At 30.3% G+C, this 22,040-nt stretch overlaps 2 protein-coding genes across 3 annotated transcripts; one reads left to right on the plus strand and one right to left on the minus strand.

Annotated features, from left to right (window-relative positions):
* Nucleotides 1-1,156: 1,156 nt before the first annotated feature.
* On the minus strand, nt 1,157-6,597 carry LOC137821213 (protein FAR1-RELATED SEQUENCE 11-like). 2 transcript variants are annotated; one of them, XM_068625695.1, is made up of 5 exons: nt 6,381-6,597; nt 4,606-5,621; nt 3,718-4,161; nt 2,748-3,640; nt 1,157-1,874 (listed from the first exon to the last, which is right to left on the minus strand). In XM_068625695.1, exons 2-4 carry the CDS (start codon nt 5,572-5,574, stop codon nt 2,777-2,779), a joined length of 2,277 nt encoding a protein of 758 aa, XP_068481796.1. In that variant the 5' UTR covers nt 5,575-5,621; nt 6,381-6,597; the 3' UTR covers nt 1,157-1,874; nt 2,748-2,776. The 2 variants fall into 2 exon arrangements, with proteins under 2 accessions (XP_068481796.1, XP_068481795.1); XM_068625694.1 differs by lacking the exon at nt 1,157-1,874 and having other exon boundaries at nt 2,534-3,640.
* A 14,616-nt stretch (nt 6,598-21,213) lies between these two features.
* LOC137822468 (zinc finger protein 7-like) lies at nt 21,214-21,783 on the plus strand. Its single transcript, XM_068627354.1, has one exon. The coding sequence runs from the start codon at nt 21,214-21,216 to the stop codon at nt 21,781-21,783; it is 570 nt and encodes a 189-aa protein (XP_068483455.1).
* The last annotated feature ends 257 nt before the right edge of the window (nt 21,784-22,040 follow it).

The following is a 22,040-nucleotide window of genomic DNA, read 5'->3' on the forward strand; positions in this document are numbered from 1 at the left end:
CACAAACACTCGTTAGGATAGGCTCGAAATGGCTCTGATACCATATTACGAAGTGGACTTTAAGCTTAACTCAACCCCATAAAACCGGCTCATAGGATTGAGGTTTGCACCCACTTATATACAATGAAAGGCTCTAATCTCTAGTCGATGTGGGATCTCCAACACCATACATGAAATGTCTATGTATTTGAAAAGTGTGTTGAAAATCTCATATCAACAAACAATTTATAATAAATAATATTAAAGATAAATAAACTCTAATTTATGCATAACTAACTATTTGAGGAACCTCTGAAAAAATATTGGACACCACAATGATTTTTTTTAATAAAAATTTTCATGTTAGAACAAGACTAGCAGTTTTGTGTAGTTTTTACTTGTTGCAACATTATGCAGATAGAGATTATTTTTATTGCTCAATTACTGTGCTACTACTATAGTTTTTCTTTGCCTTGGATAATCAATGTACATAATTTTTTTTGTCTAAGTATGTTTTGTTCTTTAACACATGATTATGTCATATCTACGGTTATTTTGCTATCAATTTTCTTTAATGTGAAAGAGTTGAGTTAAACTCCTTATACCTCTTAGTATGCATACTCTTACTGATAATTTTTTTTGCCACATACATAATTTGTCTTTTTCGTTAAGGATTTTCATTAGTTAATTAAATAAGATTGATAATGACTTAAAAATTGTAACTTGAAAAAGAAAACACAAAATAAAGGATCAAAGTGAAACTGATTAATAAAATAAAAAACTGAAAATATATTTAAACTTATATATCTGTATTATTTTGCTTAATTTACAAACGCCTTATATTAGTGACCATAAATAATAACATTAAGGGTTTAGTTTTGAAAAACTTAAAAAGTAAACTTCTTACCAAATTTGTGCATGCTTTAACTAATTTTAACTTAAAGAAATCTTTTCCTTTATAATTCCTCATAGAATATTTTGTTCAATATTTTTTTTTCTTCTGAAAATACATTTTTCTCTGTCAGATTCTCACACTCTTTTGAAGACAGAATAGTGTTAAGAGTGTTTATAAAAGGTGTTAGAACTACATCTCATCACATAATATAAAAATAGCAGAAAAACAGTGAAAAAACACTCAAACTCTTAACTTAAAAATTTAAATCTATATTACACTAACTATTAACTAATGCAAAATAATGATAAATTTATCAGCATATAGCTGCTTCAATTTGACACTTCAAATGGCTACCATTTATGATGATTTAGTCCTTTTATTCTTGCGACCATGAAGTGGCCGATTAAATTAAAGGATCTTGATCAAAGCTGTAACCAAACAAGAAAAAGATCTGTATGAGCATCTTCTGCATATTGTCTACAGCACAGGTGAATGACCGCAGGGCCAATGCCACGTCCTATAATTGAAAATAGTTTCTTCATATACAAGACAGCACACACTTGTTTAATTTATTCCAAGAGTGATGAACTTTTGCAAGTGATTCCTTGAGCACCCCATTAACCTTGCTGCCATCCAACATAGATTCTCTTGCATGTGGTGCATTATAAGTGGAGACTGTCACAAAAACCACCTTAAAATCTGACACCTACTTCGCTACTACCATGTTTTGATCACCCTTCTTCAATATCCACCATCTCACTGTCCTAGCTACCCTTCTTGAACATCCTAATGGCTTCTGAGAAGGACTCTTTTGATGCTGGCAACAGCCAAGGAAACACCTCCCAAGAAATCCCTTCCACCAAATCCAGCATGGGAAAAGAACTAGCCTGGAGAGCTCTCTTGAGATCTCGTCAACGTAAAAATGGGAGAAGAAAAGTTGCAAGTAACAGTGCTAAATCATTGCCAAGCAGGCTAAGTAAAGTTTCTCTGGGAGAAGATTCTGCAGAATAAGTCATAGATAGGTAAGGCACTGCCCAAAATGTGTAATTCCATATTGTAATAAGAGAGGAAGCATCCAGAATGCTAGCTTATGATTGATAGCATGGAATGTAAATATACAAGTTCTAGATATGTCTAGCAATAATCAGGATTCATTCGCAAACAAATTGTGTGGCAGTGACTCTGATTGGTACAAATGATCAAGAATTTTTTGTAATATAGCTAATAATAAATTACCCCAACTGATCATTGACCAATAATGATTTCGTTACTATCATTTAGGGAAACAATTTATTGAAGGGGCTCCAAAGACAAAAATATCATTTGCTCAAATTCAAGAAAGACTCTAATGGTCATAAACGATAATAGAAATTTTGATACCATCATAGTTGTCAATCCCATCGTATGTATATTTGTAATCAGAGAGATTAAGTGAAATATCGTGCAGTTTATAAATATGCACAGAAACAACATTTTTATGCAGCTTATGAACTCAAACATATCCAGCTAAATAACATCTTTTACGAGTACACCAAAAAAAACACTTTATTGTCAACTACAACTTTTTATGAACAAGGTGAAACCTACATGACCACAGCCGTCATGATTGAAGGCAGAAGATTCAAAAAACAACGATTCTTTCTACACATGCAAAAAAAGTACAAGCAAAAAGATTTATGTATTTAAGTAAATCAAAATTCGCATGCTCATACAGTGGTGCAAGAAGCACCGAAACATTTGCTCATGTAAAAAGAGGGAGGCAACATGTGTATCACTGGAGTGAAGGAAAATATAAAAAAGATGTATTACATGCATCTGAAATTAAAAAAATTGCATTTATGTGCCTCCTCCCCCCCAAAAAAGATGCATTTACTTTGTACAGCAATACTGCTTCCACCCACTCTACAAGTACCCTAATGCATCTCCACTCATATTGTCAGTCGCCATTATTGAGCAATCAGTTGCATCATGTCCATATTGAGCACACAATGGTGCAGAAAACTGTCTGCGCTTCCTTGTGAGATCGACTCCATCTCTAGCCCTTCTTTCCTTGAGCTTTCCTGTAGTGATAGAATCATGGGGATTTGTGATTGTAAAGCCGGGAATCATTCCATCAGCATCTTCTACCTCTGGGAGGATTAATGAATCTGATGGATAACTAAATGCAATGTCATTCACCCCATGTGGAGACCTGGGAAGAGTTTTGATGCGTGATAGCACCATGGAAATTTGCTCGCAAGCAACATCCAGACGTTCCTCAGTTTCAATGGATTCCACTAAAAATGTTGAAACCATGGATTCCAAAAGTTGCATCCTTTCAGGCTGATCCCTACTAGTGGCACCCCGGAAGTGGTTAACAGAAGATGAACTGATGCCTCGCCATCGGCCGGGTAAATATTGATCAGGGACGTGAAAACAGTTATTAGTTGACAGGACACGTAGCACATGTCTACATAAGATGCCTGAAAACTCGAACAGATGGCAGCTGCAGCTGATGTGCTCTTGACAAGGAACCCAAAATACTTTGCACCCTCCGTCTGACTGAGAATGGTGTCTGACCTGGAAACAACCTTCATCAACCAGGAAGGATGCATATTGTGGCGCCAAAACTAGCTCTTCCTGAAGTTTATTTAAGGCATAAGGAGTTAGTACAGTGGCAGCATGGGATTCAATAGGTGAACCAGTTTTGAGGCAAGCTTTCTGCAGTTTCCTTTGCATCTTTTGTTTCGCTCCGGCTCGGTCATTAAAATCAACAATATCAGCCACCTGCAGAAACTGATATTTAAATAGGGCATAACATATCAATAAATAAGACTAAGGGAAACAAATTATATATCACAGACTTGCTCCACAAAGCGGTCTAGTTGAGATTGGGCACTCAAGAAACGTTGGATGAAACCATTAATGGACTCAGACTGACATGTACTGGTCAATCCTGCAAAGAAGTAGCGCCTCAAGAATGGTAAAGCCCAAAATGTCCTCAACGAATACAGGCTAATAATATGTTTATTTGTGTGGAGTCCATATTTGTCAACCATTTGCCGCCAGCCTTCTTCAAAATCTTCCACCAGTTCCAAATTGTAGAGCCGGTGGAACTCAGCTTTCCACTCATCATATTGTGATCCAAGAAGTAAAGAAAACCAATCAGAGAACTTAGAAAGAATATGCCATATACAAAAGGCATGTTTAGTTTCAGGCAATTCAACTGCAATAGCTTCTTTCAGCCAAGTGTTGTGATCTGTCAAGATTGTTTGTGGAGCCTTTCCTTTCATGAACCCCAAGAAAGCCTGCATAGTGATTATTAAGTTAAAAACAAAAACTCAAATGAAACAGATCTCATAAATATCATGTAAAGGAAATTTGCAGCATAAAAATTTGCACAAAAGTATCAGCCAATGGATTGTCATCGTTATTCTACTATCAAGAAAAAGAAATATGCCCATCAAAGAATCAGACACTGAAAAGAAAAACAACGTACAAGATTTTGCTGCTTTAACATTAATGCTATGTTTAATTCTTAACTTGCGGTCACATGTTAACCAAATCCTATTATTATTAGATGCTCTTATTATACAGTTAAAAAATTTGGTCTCAGATTTTATTTTGCAAAAACATTATCAAAAGCTAACAAATTGTAGGTTTTGGGACAGTAACTTAAACCTACACTACATAGCAGGCAATTGAGAAATCAAATACAAGATTATCAAGTTAGAATATCACAAGGTTCTTGCCTTTAGAGCCCATGAGAAAGACAATATGTTTTCATCCCGTAGAAGTGCGCAACTAAAGAAACAAGTCATGCCATTATTGTCCACACCAAGCCAAAATCCCAACAGCATGTCATAAGCATCTACTCGGTAGGTGGTATCAAAAACTACAGCATCGCCAAATGTCTCGTATGATTGAATGGATGAACTATAGGACCACGCAATATGTTCAAGCCTGTTATTACTATCTATTTTGAATTCATATTTGAAGTTGTTGTTTTCATCCTTTAACCTCTTGCACATAGCAATCAAATCAATGGCATCATTATCTCTGTCCACATTTCTGAAAGACTGCAGCAGGTTTCTTACATCTATCTCTGTAAAAGGAAGACAACCAAGTTTGACACCTTTCTCAAGTTCCATCAGTCTTAACATCTGCCTTACTGACATTCCAGCTTTAGCAAACATGCATATACGACTCTTGTCATCAGGAGATATCGGACAATACGCCGGAAGAAGGCGCACCTCATTGGATTTTAGTAACTCATGATTGTGTATGTTCCTAAAACCAGTAACACGCCATTCAGGGACATCAAAATCTGCCCTTTTCACAATACGCATGTATGCTTGGCAACCACAGCGAGATGATTTGCGGTTCCTTTGCACCTTTCCATCATCAGAAGGTTTAATCTGGGGAAAACCACCACGATGGCAAGTGAAGTCCCTCCTTGTAACTCCCCTTCCAACTCCATCTTTCCCTCGAGTTCGGTGTCGTCTAATTGAAAAGCCACACTGTTTAGCAAAACTGCAATAAAATTCATAAGCTGCTTCTTGAGATACAAATCTTTGACCAATAAAAGGAACAAGGTTGACAGAAGTTTGTCTTGACAAAATTGTTTCCTCTGCTGTTTCCTCAATGGTGTCAATGTCGTCCTGAGACAAATCCGTGCCATTTTCAGATGATTCCAGGACCAAACTGGTTCCTTCCGACATTTTTGCCAGTACTACTAACAGCCCAATTGGTTTGCAGATGTTTAAACCTACGAGACAAGCAGATGAAGATATCAGCATAATATACAGTCATTAAGCTGATATGCCTCCAAATATAAGAAAAATTAGCTTAAATACTCAATAATACAGTTAAGTTTAGATGCTATATTTTTCATATGCTAGCACTGAGATTAACAATTAATGAAGAGGATAATCAAATGGAAAATTGTAGCACCAAACAAGGATAAATAACAATAGAAGGGACCAGAGGGAAGGGGCTCCCAGTATAAGGCAAGTAACAGAACTTTTAAACAACACACCCTTAACATATTTCATTTACAGATACATTCCATTCAGTAAAAGTGAGTTTTAATCCCTATGCAAAAACCAATCAGAGTTCATACTAACAAACTGAACTTATCTGCTAATAGTTCTTAGTATAACAACTATTATTCTCACTATCCACTACCACTTCCTAGCACACAAATATCATTCACCAATGTCCAAGATTCTCATGTGGGTCTCCCCAAAAACACTGCCACATACCACAATTTAAATTCTCAAAACAATGAACTCATACTTAACCCTCACAGATCCAAAGCCATTTATCCAAAATCTCAGTCAATCCCAGCACCATTCCAGACACTGAGAAACACACCCAAAACCAAATAACAGAAATCCACAATGAAAAACAGCGAGTAAATAAATTCAAACCAGTAATCAATCACAGGTGATAAAACAAATTTAAAAAGGGTTCAGTTTTCGAAATTGAAAATTGAACATGACACTAAAATGGCCATAAAACATACCAGGTAGAATCGTTGGGAATACGAGGTTGGCTCAACGGTCAATAACAAACTACAAAATTTTGAGAACGGAAAAAAAAAATAATCAAAGAAAAAGAAATGAAGATAGAAGTGGCGGGGAGGGTTGAGGAGTAAAGCGCATCCCATGGAGAACGATAACTATTCACAGGGTAACAAATCTTATCATGCGCCGTGGATGCACAGTGTTATCGAGCGCATCGACTGTTTATTGGCCGTTAGATCAAAATCCAATTATGTAGCTTTTTCAAAAAAAAATTTCGTAAAATACTTGGTTTGGGCTCATTCTGCCTACACCCCATTGTTTCAACATACACCCTATGGGGTGGTGAAATACCCATTATACTCTTAATGAACACTTCATCTTCTTTGTGTTCACTTTAGCACCATACCCCCTTTTCTCTGTGTTTGCAATTTTGCTCCTAGAGGCATTGGATTATCCTTTGTCATTATCATAAACTGTTTTACATATAGTTGTTAGAGAGTCATGTTGATTGAATCGAATTTTCTCTAAAAAATTTAGATTATATAAATTCAGAATATATTTTATTTTTGAATACATTCCAGATTGTCCAATTAAAAATGCATTTCTGAATCTGAAACATCGTTATAAATTGCACCAAATTCATAATTATGTATTCTACAACATATAATTTAGAATACAAATGTTGTATTTAAAGATATAAAATTTATATTTTAGATTGTACATTATGGAATATAAATTTATTAGTTATTTACTTTCTGAATTGTATAGTTCGAAAGATCTTCATCTAAAATATAAACTAAAAGTTAAAAATGAAAAATAGTATGTATTTCATAACATATAATTTATAATATTCCAAAGATATAAAATTTATATTTTAGATTATACATTATAAAATTTAAATTTATCGGTAATTTACATCTTCAATTATATAATTTGAAAAATCTTCAAATTCCAAAATATAAACTAAAACATAATAAAAAATAATAAAAATCTTGAAAACTCATTCACCATAACAACAACCTTAACCACCATCACCCATTAGCCATCACATACCCATTTAACACATTTATTTACACATGTATGAAATTTTTGACAATTATGGAGGTATAGGTAGTAAACATGGTGGTGCAGAAAGAAAGGTACACTTGCTTCTAAACATATACTCCAATAATCAGGTTAGTTTCAATAAAGTTTTGTTCTATATGGTTTGATATATAAATTTATCAAATTGTTGAGTCTAAAAAATCATTACAAGTAATCCATAAGTATTTAGATTAGTAAAATTTTATCCATAATATATTTTCATATTTGTGAATATATTTTGGATTTCTTCTTCTCTAACAAATTTTACTATTCTTTTTTGTCTTACTTTTTTAGGTTTTGTTGATGGTTCCATAAAAGATTGTTGCATCATTCCAATTTACCTACCTAATTTAGTGTCTTCTGATTTAGTGTTATATTAGATAATTTACACACAAATGTACTTTTTTATTTATACAATACATACATGTCCTTTATTATTTTGTATTTGTATCGTTTTAAAGAATACAGATTTTAGATAAAATTAAAACACGTTAAAAAAGGTACTGAGAATACATAAAAAAAAGTTTAATAATTTAAGAGGACCTTCCTCGAATATATTAACAGTAAGTGTATAAAAAAGTAAAATAATTTTTATTGAAAAATTTGACTGAGAACATTTAGTTATAAACATTATTTTTTATTGATAAAACTCCAATCATAAACTAATTTAAAATACCAAGTAAAATACCATTTATATTATTAAAATTTTCATCTCATATTTTCTCACTATCAACTAGTTGAGTTGGTTGGACTCAACCTGGTTTTTCAGTTATTTAAAAGTTTTATATCGATTTATTCTTGTCTAATGTTAAATGGGTTATAAATTTTTTAATTTGGTCACCTTATGTCAGGCTAATGAATTATTTTGGTCTGCTTTAAAAAAAATTAAAAGTTAAAAAATTAAAAATTAATTAACGCATGTATGTATTTGAAAAAAATAAAATATTATTAGATTTTTTAAAATATAATTATTATTTAATAAACTTAAGAACTGGTTTCATCATGTGTCAAACCAAGTATCTAAATTACAATCTTAATATATTAATAAAAGAATAAATAATATGAAATAATTTAAAGATATTTTTTAACAACTAGTTGAAGGTACATAACTTTAAAATCATCGATAGCCGACAAAATATATTAAAAAATAAAATATATTAAATAATTTTATTGATCATCATTACATTTATTAAATTATAATATATTAAACAGTTTTGTTGGTCATCACTAAAAAAACACTTAAGTCACATAAATATTAGTACCAAAATAGAATGTTATTAGTCCATCAACTTGAATATAACTATCTTTATTGTCACAAACTAAAGAAAAAAATATTCTTTTTGCCCCCACTTTATACCCCTTTCACTTCTCTACCATAAAATGAGAGGAATCCTAAATAAACACTACTAAAGGTTCATAATTTGTACCAATTATAAATATTATGTTAAATTTTTTTATCAAAAAAAATAAATAAAATATTTCAATCTTTATATACAAAATGACCAACACTAAACTACTCAATACCTACCAATAAAAATTTCAACAAACACTACAATTAGTAAATATTACATCTAATCTAGGGTAGTAAATACAATGTTGTTTTTTCTAAGGCGTGCGTGATCACTGTCCGTAAGTATTTATCTACGGTGTATTGCGCAAGTTTCAAAAAATATAATACAACAGGAATTTCTCGAAAAATTTCAAGAATTATCAAACAACTCTTAAAAGAGTAAGAACCAAGATAAAAAAAATATTTGGAACAAGAAAAGATAAGAATGAATGATAGAAAAGGAGAAAGAAAGCGGTGAGCGTGATGAGGAGGCAATCAAAACCCTTATCTATAGAGTAGAAAAAACGTAGCAGCTCCAAAATTGTCATAGCTCCAAAACTGTCATCGACAACACTACTTCACGTCCTAACAGCGCAAAATCCCGAAAAAAAGTGATAAGATTTCGGAGGTTTGAGTCTTGCACGTGGAACACCTGCCCTAAAAGACACTACAACAAAACTAAACCCTATGAATTTGTGATGCAAAACCAATATCTCTATCTTTTACTATATCTGAGATACAGTCTTACAATAACCCAAGCCCCATCTAACCCTTGTGTTATAGTAATATTGAGCAGTGTTATAAATATGTAGAAAGATAACTAGAAATAATAACAAATATTTGCATCATGTTACCTGGTGCATACAGGGTGTGACCTAGAAAAACACATGTAGTACGATAACGAGGAGGAATACCCAAAATCGGGTCGAAACTATGATGTTCTCTCGTTGGTGTGGGACAAAGCAGCAACTAGGAAAAGTGCAAACAAGAGTAAACAAAGAAGATGTTACAATTTTTATTGCCTTTTCAGAACTTGCCTTGCATTCGCTACCCACACTCATATTCTACACACCAAACTAAACCCAACAAATGGAACTATCATACAAATTATTAAACCAAGCTAAATTTAATTGCCATTTATGGAGGACTCATTTTTAGGGTCACAAAGGATTACATGAACTATTACAAGTGTTGTTCTATTAAAGATAAAACTAAATTAGACAACATAAATTAAAAAAAAAATCAGCTTTTCCTATTTACTTCTTTTATAATCATACCTGTCTTAATCGTTTTAATTTTATTTTAATAGATGATTTTTAAATTTAAATATATATTTTTGGAATTTAAATTCAATTTAGTGAAATGCATTTGAATTTAAATTATTTTAAAATTTAAAAATCTATATTAATGTTCATTTGAAGAAATCTTGAATTTATCGGGTTATTAAGCGTAACAATTAATCACATTATTATTAGACTTAAAAGTGTATTCTAGAGAATGTTTTTTTTACTTGTTTTTGGGTGACAAATTTGACTATTAAATATGTTTGTGGGTTTTTAGAGGGATGTTTTGTATGTATTGTGTTTTGTCCTCTTTTAATTGAAATTTGGTTATTAGGGTCTTGATTTTGATGTGACCTATTTTATGTATTTTTTAGAATTAATCTGTTGGTCGGTAGAGTCTGTTGGAGTTTTGTTGATCAGGTATTGGAGAGGTTGACTCTAATCATATTTTCTGTATAAGGGTTAAGATGTCCTTAAAATATTTTATTTTAATTTATTTATTATTTACTGATAAAAATTTTATTAAACTCAAATATTGATCAAATAGAACATAATATTACTTGATTTTGAAGAAAACAAAAAATATTGAAATGTTATTAAAGGTTTTTGTCTCATAGTGTATAAAATAAGGGCTTATATCTAAAAAGGTTTTGGATTGAGATGTAATTGGAATGAGCATGAGCAACATAATATCTTTTCATGATGTTTCATGGTACTTGAAAGCCGATCATTGAATTGGTTGAGGAATAAATTTGCCCCATTGTGTGTGTATTGTTCCCAACTTTTCTTCTTCATGTTCTTCCACTTTTTGCTACTCTATTTTCTCTTTATATGTAGTGGGCTGCTTTCATTTACACCACACAATGTTGTGCACTCCATCTAGGGTATATGCCTCAGATATTTATTATGCACACTCTTTGCAAGAAAATTCATCCATACATAGATCTAATGATGTAATTTTTATATATTACACATACTATTTATATAATTTTTAAAATATTTTTTTAATAAGATAAAAAATAAAATTAATAAGAGGTACTAGATAGTAATCCAACCCGTATAAAATAATTTGATTTTAATGAAAGAAAGGTTTAAATAACTAAAAAAATAAAGATAAATCCAAAATTTATAATGTTTAAGAAGAAAATTAAATTATAGCTATGAATGTTAATATGTTATCTTATAATCAATATTAAAAAAATTAACGTAAAATCAATTATCAAAAGCAAAAGATGGAAAAATAAAATGATTATTTAATCTTAGTAATTAATTATTTTGGTTTTTAAAATTAGTTTTTTAATAAAAAAATTATCGTAATTAAACATGTAAATGATATATAGTTAAATTTGATCTCAATTAAAAATTTACTTAAAAAATATATAGATTACGTATAGACTTTATTATAAGTTATGCAATTTTATATAATCATTTTTTTATCAGCAAAAAATTAATTGAATTAAAGGGGATCACTAAAGAGGTGTCTTAACCCGTATAAAATTTTATATAATCATTAATATTATTGCATTCAAAGTACGGTTTATTTTGATTAACATAGTCTATTTTTATTTTTAGAAGATGAATTAAGTAAAAAAAATATTTATATTATTTTTTTATTAGCAAAAATAAATAAATAAATGTGATTCATTTAAGAGGTGATCTAACCCTTATACACAACATCAACCAAAAATTTTCTAATACACAAGGCTATTACAAGAGCTAACTCTCATCGAAGACCAAAAAAACATCCAATCAACCTAAACCCTTCAAGTAATTCAAATTCTTAATATATATGAAAGTTGTGTAATCCAACATGAAGCATGCAACCCTAATTCCATGGTGGTCGTCCCCTACGATCTCTTAGTTGTGTTTTGTCAAGTTATAACTACCAATCGTTTGTAGACATTGTTAATGAAGATCCCTACTTCAACTTACATAAATCTTCAACCTAAAGATCATTTCAAACTGTCATTAGTCAAATTTCCAACTTCCATTGGACCATTTACTTTGCAACCTTAATTGAAACCAGGAATACCGTACACTGTAATACCAGTCTTCAACACAGAGGTAGGTGAAGAGGAACATGGTATTGGCTACCACCTAAGTATTTTGTTGCAATTTTTTTGACAAATTTCATTTAAATATAATATAGTGGAACAGAACTGAATAGTTACTTCTTTTTTTTTTGTGATAGTGCCAAAATAAAATAATTATACATAGAAAGTAGGAATATAGATTTTTTCTCAACATATGTATGGTTTTTTTTTTCATGGTATTTTTAAGTGTTAGTAGGAATTTAAAATAAAATAAAAATCTAATATTTTTGGAGGATTAATGTTTGGTACTTTGTTTATGTTTTTATGTATTTCGATGTTTGATATGTAGGTTTTTAAGTGACTCTTGTTAAGAGCTGACTTCTTTGGTTAGTTTTGAGGTAAGGAATAACTGGTCATTTTTGTTTGGAGTTTGAAATAGGTTGAGGTGTGGGGTCCTATATCTTATCTCTTTTCTTAATTCTTGTATAAGTGTTGAGTCACCCTTAACACTACAAGAAAATCATGAAATAGAAACTAATTTTAGAGACAAAAAATAATTAGTTACTATAGTGACTAAATTAGATACTATTTTAGAGACTAAAAAAAATTTGGTTTCTAAATTAGTTTCTATTTCATTATTTTCTTGTAGTGTGTATTGACTAGATATATCATGTTAGAGATTAAAAACATTATTGGTATCTAAACTAGTTTATATTAATAAATACTTTCTAAATTAATATGTAATTAGCTATCAAGATTTTAATTGTAACTTCGTAATCTAAATAATTGGTAGCTAGTTAGATACCTAATCACAACAACAGGAGTTCCAATTGTTGACAAGACTCTGTCGATTAAGTCAATGAGAACATAAATTATAGGTGTAATATTTAGTGTCTAGAATAACACTTACTCCTTCAAAAGTAGTAACCATACAATAATTTATTAATATTTTCCTTTATTTTAGGGGGTTGATAAGCATAGTGTCCTATAGTTTTATATTTGCTGAAATCATGTTAAATAAATATAATCAACTAACTTAGTTATGCGTTCCATTGGTTTGCTATTTATTTGGATCGAACTTTATTTATTAAGCCTCATTTAAGTGGATAAAAACTATATTTAAATGCTTAGGTCAGGAACTAGACCGAACAATACATATACCAATTTAAAAATATTTATCAATAATAGAAACTAATTTAAATATTAAAATTTATTTTTATTTAGTGATTTTTTAGTTGTTAGGATTCACCCTCGTCTGTGAAAGAAAAAAGAGAGGATGAAAATGGCATTTTATTTAGGTAGTACCATTTTCTTATTCATGTGTGGCCAAAATGTTTTGTCCCCCATAGTCACCTCCCTTTCCCTTTTTTGGAGTGGAGATAATGCTCAACAGTTACTCATTCTTAACATCAATTTCTTGAATTGAAACAAAATGAGAAATGATATGTTTTGTCCTCCCTTTACCTTTTTAAGGACTTGGAAGAATGGTGAACATTCACACATTTAGTATAAATCCATTGAATTAGGATATAATAAAAATACAAAATATATAATAAATAATGTCTTAAAAAAAAAATATATAAAAAGAAAATTATATCTTTACATTGTACCTATATGTTATAAAAACACCCTAATGTAAAATGGATCAAATTAAATAAATAAAAATGTACATAAATTATTTATTATTTATATTAATATTTTATTTAAATTATATTTTAAGATTAAATTTTTATTTCAGTTAATATTTTAAATAATCTTAATATTTTTTTTCCATCACAACCCTCCAAACTTCATTATATGTTGGCAATTGAGTAGCTTTATTATATGATGATATGTAGACACTTTGAGGAGTCGTCCCCCACATGAGGATCTAGATTTGCTTCTTAGTGCTTTTATGGAGGTGCTCATTGCTCAAATAATTTTTTTATTTTATTTTCTGTCGTTATTATTGGAAAGTAGAAATATTATGATGATCTAAAAGTAGTGTCACCTTTTGAGAGATGATCTTATCCCACAAAGTGGGGACACATTTTAAAATAGGAAAATCATAAAGGCTATATGCTACCAACATAGTTTGCAAACATATATTATAAAAGAGAAAATTTTATAATTATTTGATTTCAATCAAGAAAAAATTATTTAATTTTTGTTAACATACATAATTTTAAGAATAGTGGTACAAGGATTATTTTTTTAATCTAAAAAAAAAATAATTAATTTGAACATTTAAGGGGTGTTTCAATCTTATTACAATAACGATGCATAGAGACATATTTATTGTCCGAAAGCAAAAAGAACCCCTATTGTCAAACCAGATTGTAAACTTGACATTAATATTGCAATAATAGGGATGGGGTCGCCCGCCAACCCGTCCTCATTTAGGCGGGGCGAGTTAGCTTTTTGAGCCCGTCAACCCACTCTGGCCTGACTCGCCTAATCTGCTAACCCAACGGGCCAGAGGTGGAACGAGGCAGGTCGGTTTGCCCTTTTTTATTTTTGTCACTTTTAAAGATGAATTTCATGTTTTTGGAATTAAAATTGGTGGTGGTCAATTTTTTATATACAATTTTATTTACATCAATTTCTTTATAAATCATTTGATTCTTCAAATTATTGTTGATCACCTCCCAGCTTGCAGAACTCACTGCTCTACACCTTGAAGTTGCATATCCATAATCTTTCTTCTAGTCCCAGCCTGCATCATCATTTCTCTTTGAAACTACCTAACCATTGCTGATAAAATCAGTCACATCTCAACAATAATTAATTCCTAGCTAATTTTTCAAGACTCCTTGTATTTGGCAGTACCATCCTCTTTTGACTTCATCAAAACAACAAGTAGTTGCAACCTAAAAGCAACCAAGTCCTTATCCTCCCTAGAGATAGAATTTTGTAGCACTCTATATGCAGATTTTACAGTGAAACAACCTTTGTCTTCCTTCTTCCAGGACAAATCATCTAATTACTGGTTTTTTATTTGAATATCCTAAGTTGCTAGTTGAAATCTTCAACCAAATTTTTTTCCCATTCAAACCATTGTCTCCTCCTTCTAAAAGTCCAAGACCACTTATTACCATACCAATAACCAACGTCCCTTATTTTGAGCTTTTTTTCCTCAAAGTTATTATATATTTTTGGATATTTATCTCTTAAAAGGTGTATCTCCTAACCACACATCGTCCCAAAAAAGAATCCTATTACCATCCCTTACTTGCCATAGGATATTATTCATGCATCATTTTCCATTTTCACCATGACCACATACTTTCTTAAGGTCTCTCCACCATATAGATTCACCTTTGTTATCTTTACAATCGATTAAAGATTGCCAAGAATCATATTTAGATTTTATAATATCGACACAAAACCCTTTAGCCTCTTTTCCTAATCTTTAACCCCACTTTGCTAATAAAGCTTTGTTAAAGTAACTCAACTCTTACTTAGACCACCATCATGTTTCGGTTTACATATGATATTCCATCTAATCCATGATATTTTCCTGCCTTGATGGCCCCTACCCATAGAAAATATCTCTGAATGCAAACAATTTCTTTTGATACATTATTAGGCATTTTAAAACTGATAGATAGTAAAGTGGTATAGCAGATAACACATATTTTGTTAGGGTGACTATATCTGCAAACGAGATATATTTTTCTTTCCATTTGGCTAATCTTTTTTTTCTTCAATCATATCCTTCCAAAAAGCTCTGTGATTTTCCCCAATTGGCATACCAAGATATATAAAAGGAATATTCATTGTGCGACAACTTAATATCTCAGAGAATTTAAGCATCTTTGAATGTTCCACACCCATTCCACCTATTTTAGTCTTGAGGAAGCTAACTTGTAAGCCCGAGGCTAATTCAAAACATATAAGCATTCTTTTAATCACCAAAATATTTTCAATGAAGGGTTTACAAAGAAAAAGAGTGTCATCAACGACAACAAATTGCAACATATTAATTTTGACTTCCTTTTGACCTACATTTATTCATTGGAGCATATTTTTATTCTCAACCTGCCTCACAGTCCCAACTAAACCTTCTGTTACAATTAAGAATAAAAAAGGAGCTAACAAATTCCCTTGTCTTAACCCCTTTTCTAACTTGAATTCTTGCATAGGACTATCATTTACAACAATAGATATTGTTGATGACTCAAGACATCCCCAAATACACGTGATCCACTTATTACTAAAACTTAATCTTCTCATCATATATGTTAGAAAGTCCCAAATTACATAATCATATGCCTTTTCAAAATTTATTTTCAAAATAATACACTCCTCTTTCCTTCTTTTTACATCATCAATAGTGTCATTGGCCACAATCACACTATCTAAAAATTTTGTTCCTTCAAAAAAAATAGACGGTTTAAAATCAATGATTTGAGAACTCTCAAATATGGTATAATATGGTATGTGGATTCATAACTTTAAAATTCGTGATATGTAATATTCTTAAAACTAATAATTTTTTACATATAAAAAACTTCTCCTATACTAAAGTCCTTTTTACGTGTTGGTATTGTGTGTGATTTTGGAAGATTTAAGAAGTAATGGAACAACCAATTAGAATTAGAAGCATAGTGAAATTTTTAGAAGAAAAGTAAAGAGGGAGTGAGTGAGAAATGATAACCGTTGAGAGGTATTACATAAATTTTTTAATTAGCATAAATGTAGAATAATAATAATAATAATATTTAAATATATTAGGGGTAAAAATATTTTTTATGCTTATTAATGCAAGGTATTTTTTCACATCTTCCTTGATAAACAGTACGAGAGAGAAAAACTTAGTGAGATTGTGGACATAAATATGACTATTTCTTTAACACAAACTGTATGGGTATGGGTTGAGCCCAACATGGTTATGGACGAATTATTCCTGACCATTTTTAAGTCTCATTGGCTTGCGTCAGATGTTGAGGGACTATATGGTCATGGGTTGAGCTCGGTATGGTATGGGAGAATCATTCCTGATCATAGTATTTATAAGTGATGAGACAGAGATCATGGTAATTGGCGGATACGCGAGATCAAAGATATTATGACTTAATGACTAGAAAACAGAAAGGAACGACCTTGACATAAAAGACAACAGAGAGCTATCATCAACACACAACATTCTTTAGGGCTAGAAACCATGGTTTCTGGCTTAAGTGTATGTTCTAGTAAGGAGACATCCCTCTTGATTAGAATATTTATGCTCTAGTAATGAGACATCTCTCTTAATTAAAACACAAATATATTTGTTGCATTCTCTCTTTTGTTCTCTCTTTTGTACTTTCTATTGGCAAGTCAAGTATTTTTCTTTTAGTGATGGTTGACTACGATTTTTTCAAATTTAATTAATTTTTAAAATATAATTAATAATTTTAAAAAAAAAATATGATTAGCAAAAAGATACCAAATTGTATTATAAATGCATAAAGATTCTTACCGTGACATATGAAATATGTATTCTCTTTTTGGAAGTTTATATTTAAAAAATTATCTAAATTTTTTTCATGTAAATATATTTTATATATGTTCTTTGATCATTAAAGAAAACATTATATTGTATGAATCATGATACATTTTGGTAGTACAAAATTCAGTTTTGTGGGATGTAAATTGGATTAGGAATATATTAAAGTGCTGATTTGTGATGGAGATTAACTTTGTTATTTTTTTTATCAAAAATAATTAAATTGTATGAATCTTGATTATTAAAAAATCAATTATATTCATTACTAAAAAATAATTAAATAAAAATTAATTTAAAAATAAAAATTAATTAATTATTATATAAACTAAATTAGATACTATATTAGAAATTAAAAAAATTATCAGTATCTAAACCATGTAAATACTTAACTATCAATTATTTAAATACTAAAGTAAGTAGCTAAATAGGGTTGAAGGATTTTAAAATACTCTATATTTATTATTTTTCTTTACTGATAAAAAAAGTTTAGTAAGAGATTAGAAGATAAAATATGTACAATTTAAAATCAAGGGTATCTAATTGAATATATATATATATATAATTCTTTAAAATATAGAAATAAACCTAATCAGTTTTTACTAGTGTAAGATGAAATTCATGCATATTATTTTGCCAACAAATAAATCAAATGACTAAAAGTTCCAACGTAAATATATTGTTTCAATGATTAAAAAGAGTATTATATTTTACGCTAAATATATATTTATTTTTAAAATTTGCTACAACATTTTATCGAACTCAAATTCTAATCAAATTAAATTTATAAAAAAAAAGTTATGGTCAAAATTCATCTAATGTTTGTTTTTTTTTTAACAATGAATTAATTAAATTAATCTAAAAGCATGTTTTAATCCTTACACACAAAAAAGTTCAAAAACCTCTATACCTCACCCCTTAATGCATAGTGCATAGCAGCTGAACAAATCAGCAAAAAGAAAACTATGAATTCTAACAAAACTATATATCTTAAATAGAAAATAAGACAATTTCTAGTAATATCCAGCAAATCATTATGTTTATTTAATATATGTTTAAGTTTCAATACATCTGTTTCATATAACTTAAGAGTCGATATTAGGGACAATTTATATCTTTATTTTTTAACTTTTTTATATGTTTTTTAAGAACAAAATCGTGACGGGACTCCAAACTCAAAAGTAAACCATATTTAAAATGCAGTGATTGACCATAAAGATGTTATATTAATGGACTTGAGATTGAAACATTAACGCTAAAGAGTCAAGGTAAATGATAATTTAAAAACATCTTCCTCCCATAATCCTTCGAAACATCTTTTAAAAATAAAATTATTATCGAACTTCAAGTTTCAAAAAGGATAATACCTTAATATGATAATTGTGATACTATTTCAACGAAATTGAGATTGAGAAAAAATATAAATATAAAAGTAGTATATATTCCAATAAAATGTAATGAATTTTTTTAAAAGCAATGCAACTTAAATACATTTGAGAGATGTAATTCATTTCAAATTAAAGGTAAGTATTTAATAATTAAAAAACCTAATATGATGCCAAAGGCATAGCTAGCTTTCCCCATTGATTTGATCTGCACTAGGAGTCATATGTGATAATTAATTAGGGACTTAGGATTCCATTTGTCTAACATGTTTTGCAACAGTCTGATGGGAAACGAAGTTTGAATTTATGTACATTTCTGCTGATTCTTTCACATTCCATATCCAACACCTAAATTTTCATTGGAAGATGTAACTCACAAAGAAAATTTTCATCATACATACATATAAAATCTCTCTAAAAGAATCACTAAAAAAATCATGAAATACAGCCAATTTTTAGAGATCAAAATAATTAGTTACAATAGTAACTAAATTAGAGACCATTTTAGAAACTAAAAAAAAAATTGGTTTCTAAATTAGTTTCTATTATTGTTAAATAGTTTCTAAATTTGTATCTAATTAGCAACCAAATTTTTTGCTACCAAATTTAGAAACTAAATAATTGGTAGTTAAAACCTTGGTTGCTAATTAGATACCAATTTATAAACTATTTAACAATAATAGAAACTAATTTAGAAACCAAATTTGTTTTTAGTTTCTAAGGTGGTCTCTAATTTATTTACTATCGCAACTAATTATTTTATTCTTTAAAAATTGGTTTCTATTTGATGATTTTCTTTAGTGAGTATTTTAGTAAATAATAACTATTTTAATTCGAACAAGATTGTGTACAATGTTTATAGTGTAAGATCACAAATTGCTTTTTATGAAAAATAATTTAGCTTGTATATAATAAAACTCTTCGAATGTTTGACATAATTGTATATGAAATACTTAAATTTTAAACTACTAACTAAATTAAAATAATTTAGTATGAGATAATACTGTTTATTTAGAAAATAAAAAATATTAGCCATGGTGAAGTAGGTTTTTGGAAACATAGGGTTTGCCCCCAGTTCGGTTTTCTCTCTACTCTTTTTGCAGTGTCACATCAAAACTTTATGCGCAAGACTAATAACAATGTTGAAATTTACAGAACTCGGTGAGGGTTAGTTTTGTCCTATTCATGGATCCTAAATATTTATGAACAGCTTTTGTACGTTATATTGCTATTTATAAATTTTGTTTTATATATTCTTTCACAATCAAATCAATTTGGTTTTAAGGGTTTTAATTTATTATGATAAGTTCTCACACTCAAATTAATATAAAAAACTATACATATATGACCACAAAGTTCAAAATGAATAGTAACCAATTTCTTTGTCCACTTGATTATATATATGAATAGTAAAAAAATTTATTCACAACAAAAACATAAATAAACATGGTTCACTTTAAGAGTTGTCTTTCCTTACACAAACTAAAATTCAAAAAAACTCCAACTGTTTATTCTGTCAAAACTAACTAGAGGTAACGGGAAGTTCAAGAATGAACCCCATCGTCCTATTAACAACTTTTAATTGAGTGTCTACATTTCAGGAGTTCTAGGCACTAGTTAGATACCAGGAGTTCTAGAGACTAGTCAGTGCACAAGAAACTCACTGATTGTATCTTTGAAGACCAAACCTTAAACCGTGTTAAGGAAAAATTTTCAGAATGATCTATCACTCCTCTATTGAATAAACATTTATTCTTTTGTCTCTAAATCTCACTTAAACATTATCCAAAATAAGATTAACTAAAGTGGACGCGTCAAAATATTTAAACTGTTCAAGATGTGAACCAGGAGAAAGAAGATATACAGAACTCACTTCTAACCAAATATAACAAAGATTCCAAATTAGTCAACCAAACAGCTATGCAATCAAAGAACAATTAATTTGTGGACTCCTTTGACACACTGCATAAACAGTACAAATTACTCAAAATCTCTCGTCTCTTCAGATTGACCTGAGTAACAATTAGGAAAAATTTTATATGACAAGTTTATTAATTTTTACGGTAGCAATCTCAAAAATCATATTAATGACGAGTTTTCTGATTAAGTAACAGTGTATGAACTATTTTAGCACACAAACATTAATCTCGTACAATGTTTTTCTGGTTTAAGTATGATAAATAGGATTATTATTGCTATATATGCAGATAGAAGGTGAGTGAAGCAATCCAGTGAAGCATAGGAAAGCAGTATGAGTGGTGCATCAGAAAACCCTATTCATGAGAGTAATGAAGGTACAGCGTCTTCTTCTTCTTCTTCTTATTCCTCTTCATCATCAACAACACTGAAACTCTTCGGTTTTCCATTAACCCCACCAAGCAGCACTGTTTCTCCTCATTGCCCTCACAAGAGATTCAAGTGCCACTTCTGCTACCGTGAATTCGCTAATTCCCAAGCTCTCGGTGGCCACCAGAACGCCCACAAGAGAGAACGCCAGAAAGCAGCTCTCTCACCCTTCACTTACTTTCTCCACCATCAACGTTTCACACCACCCACTCATTCTCCGATCGTGCTTCCGCACGGAGGATCAACACCGTTGGTTGCTCCACGTGATCATCATCACCATCATAGGGTTGGGTTAGTGAGGCCAATGGGTGCAGGTGCAATTAGCATTAGCACAGTGAGGAAAGTACACAATACTATTAATGGTGGTGATGGTGATGGTGATGGTGATGGTGGTGTTGATCTTAACTTGAGTTTGGCTAACAATACACCTTCCAAGTTTAGGGACAATGAATTGGGTAGGTGTAGGAGAACTTGAATATGCACTTCCTTCTCAGTACTACTTTTGTGCTTATCCCTTTCACTACCTAAACCCTAAATTACAAGACAACACCATATAATTTATAGTACTTTTTTGCTCTCTTCTCTATGTAGCTACACACCTAATGCTCATACTTTGTTCTTAGGGGAATTAAGGGAATCTCATCTCAACCCTATACTACTAGCTCATGTAATTGAGGGGATTAGGTTATGTTATGCATTTTTTTTTCACAGGCGAATAATAAATAAATAAAC

The sequence above is a fragment of the Phaseolus vulgaris genome, chromosome 9, assembly GCF_000499845.2.
Source record: "Phaseolus vulgaris cultivar G19833 chromosome 9, P. vulgaris v2.0, whole genome shotgun sequence".
NCBI lineage: Eukaryota > Viridiplantae > Streptophyta > Magnoliopsida > Fabales > Fabaceae > Phaseolus > Phaseolus vulgaris.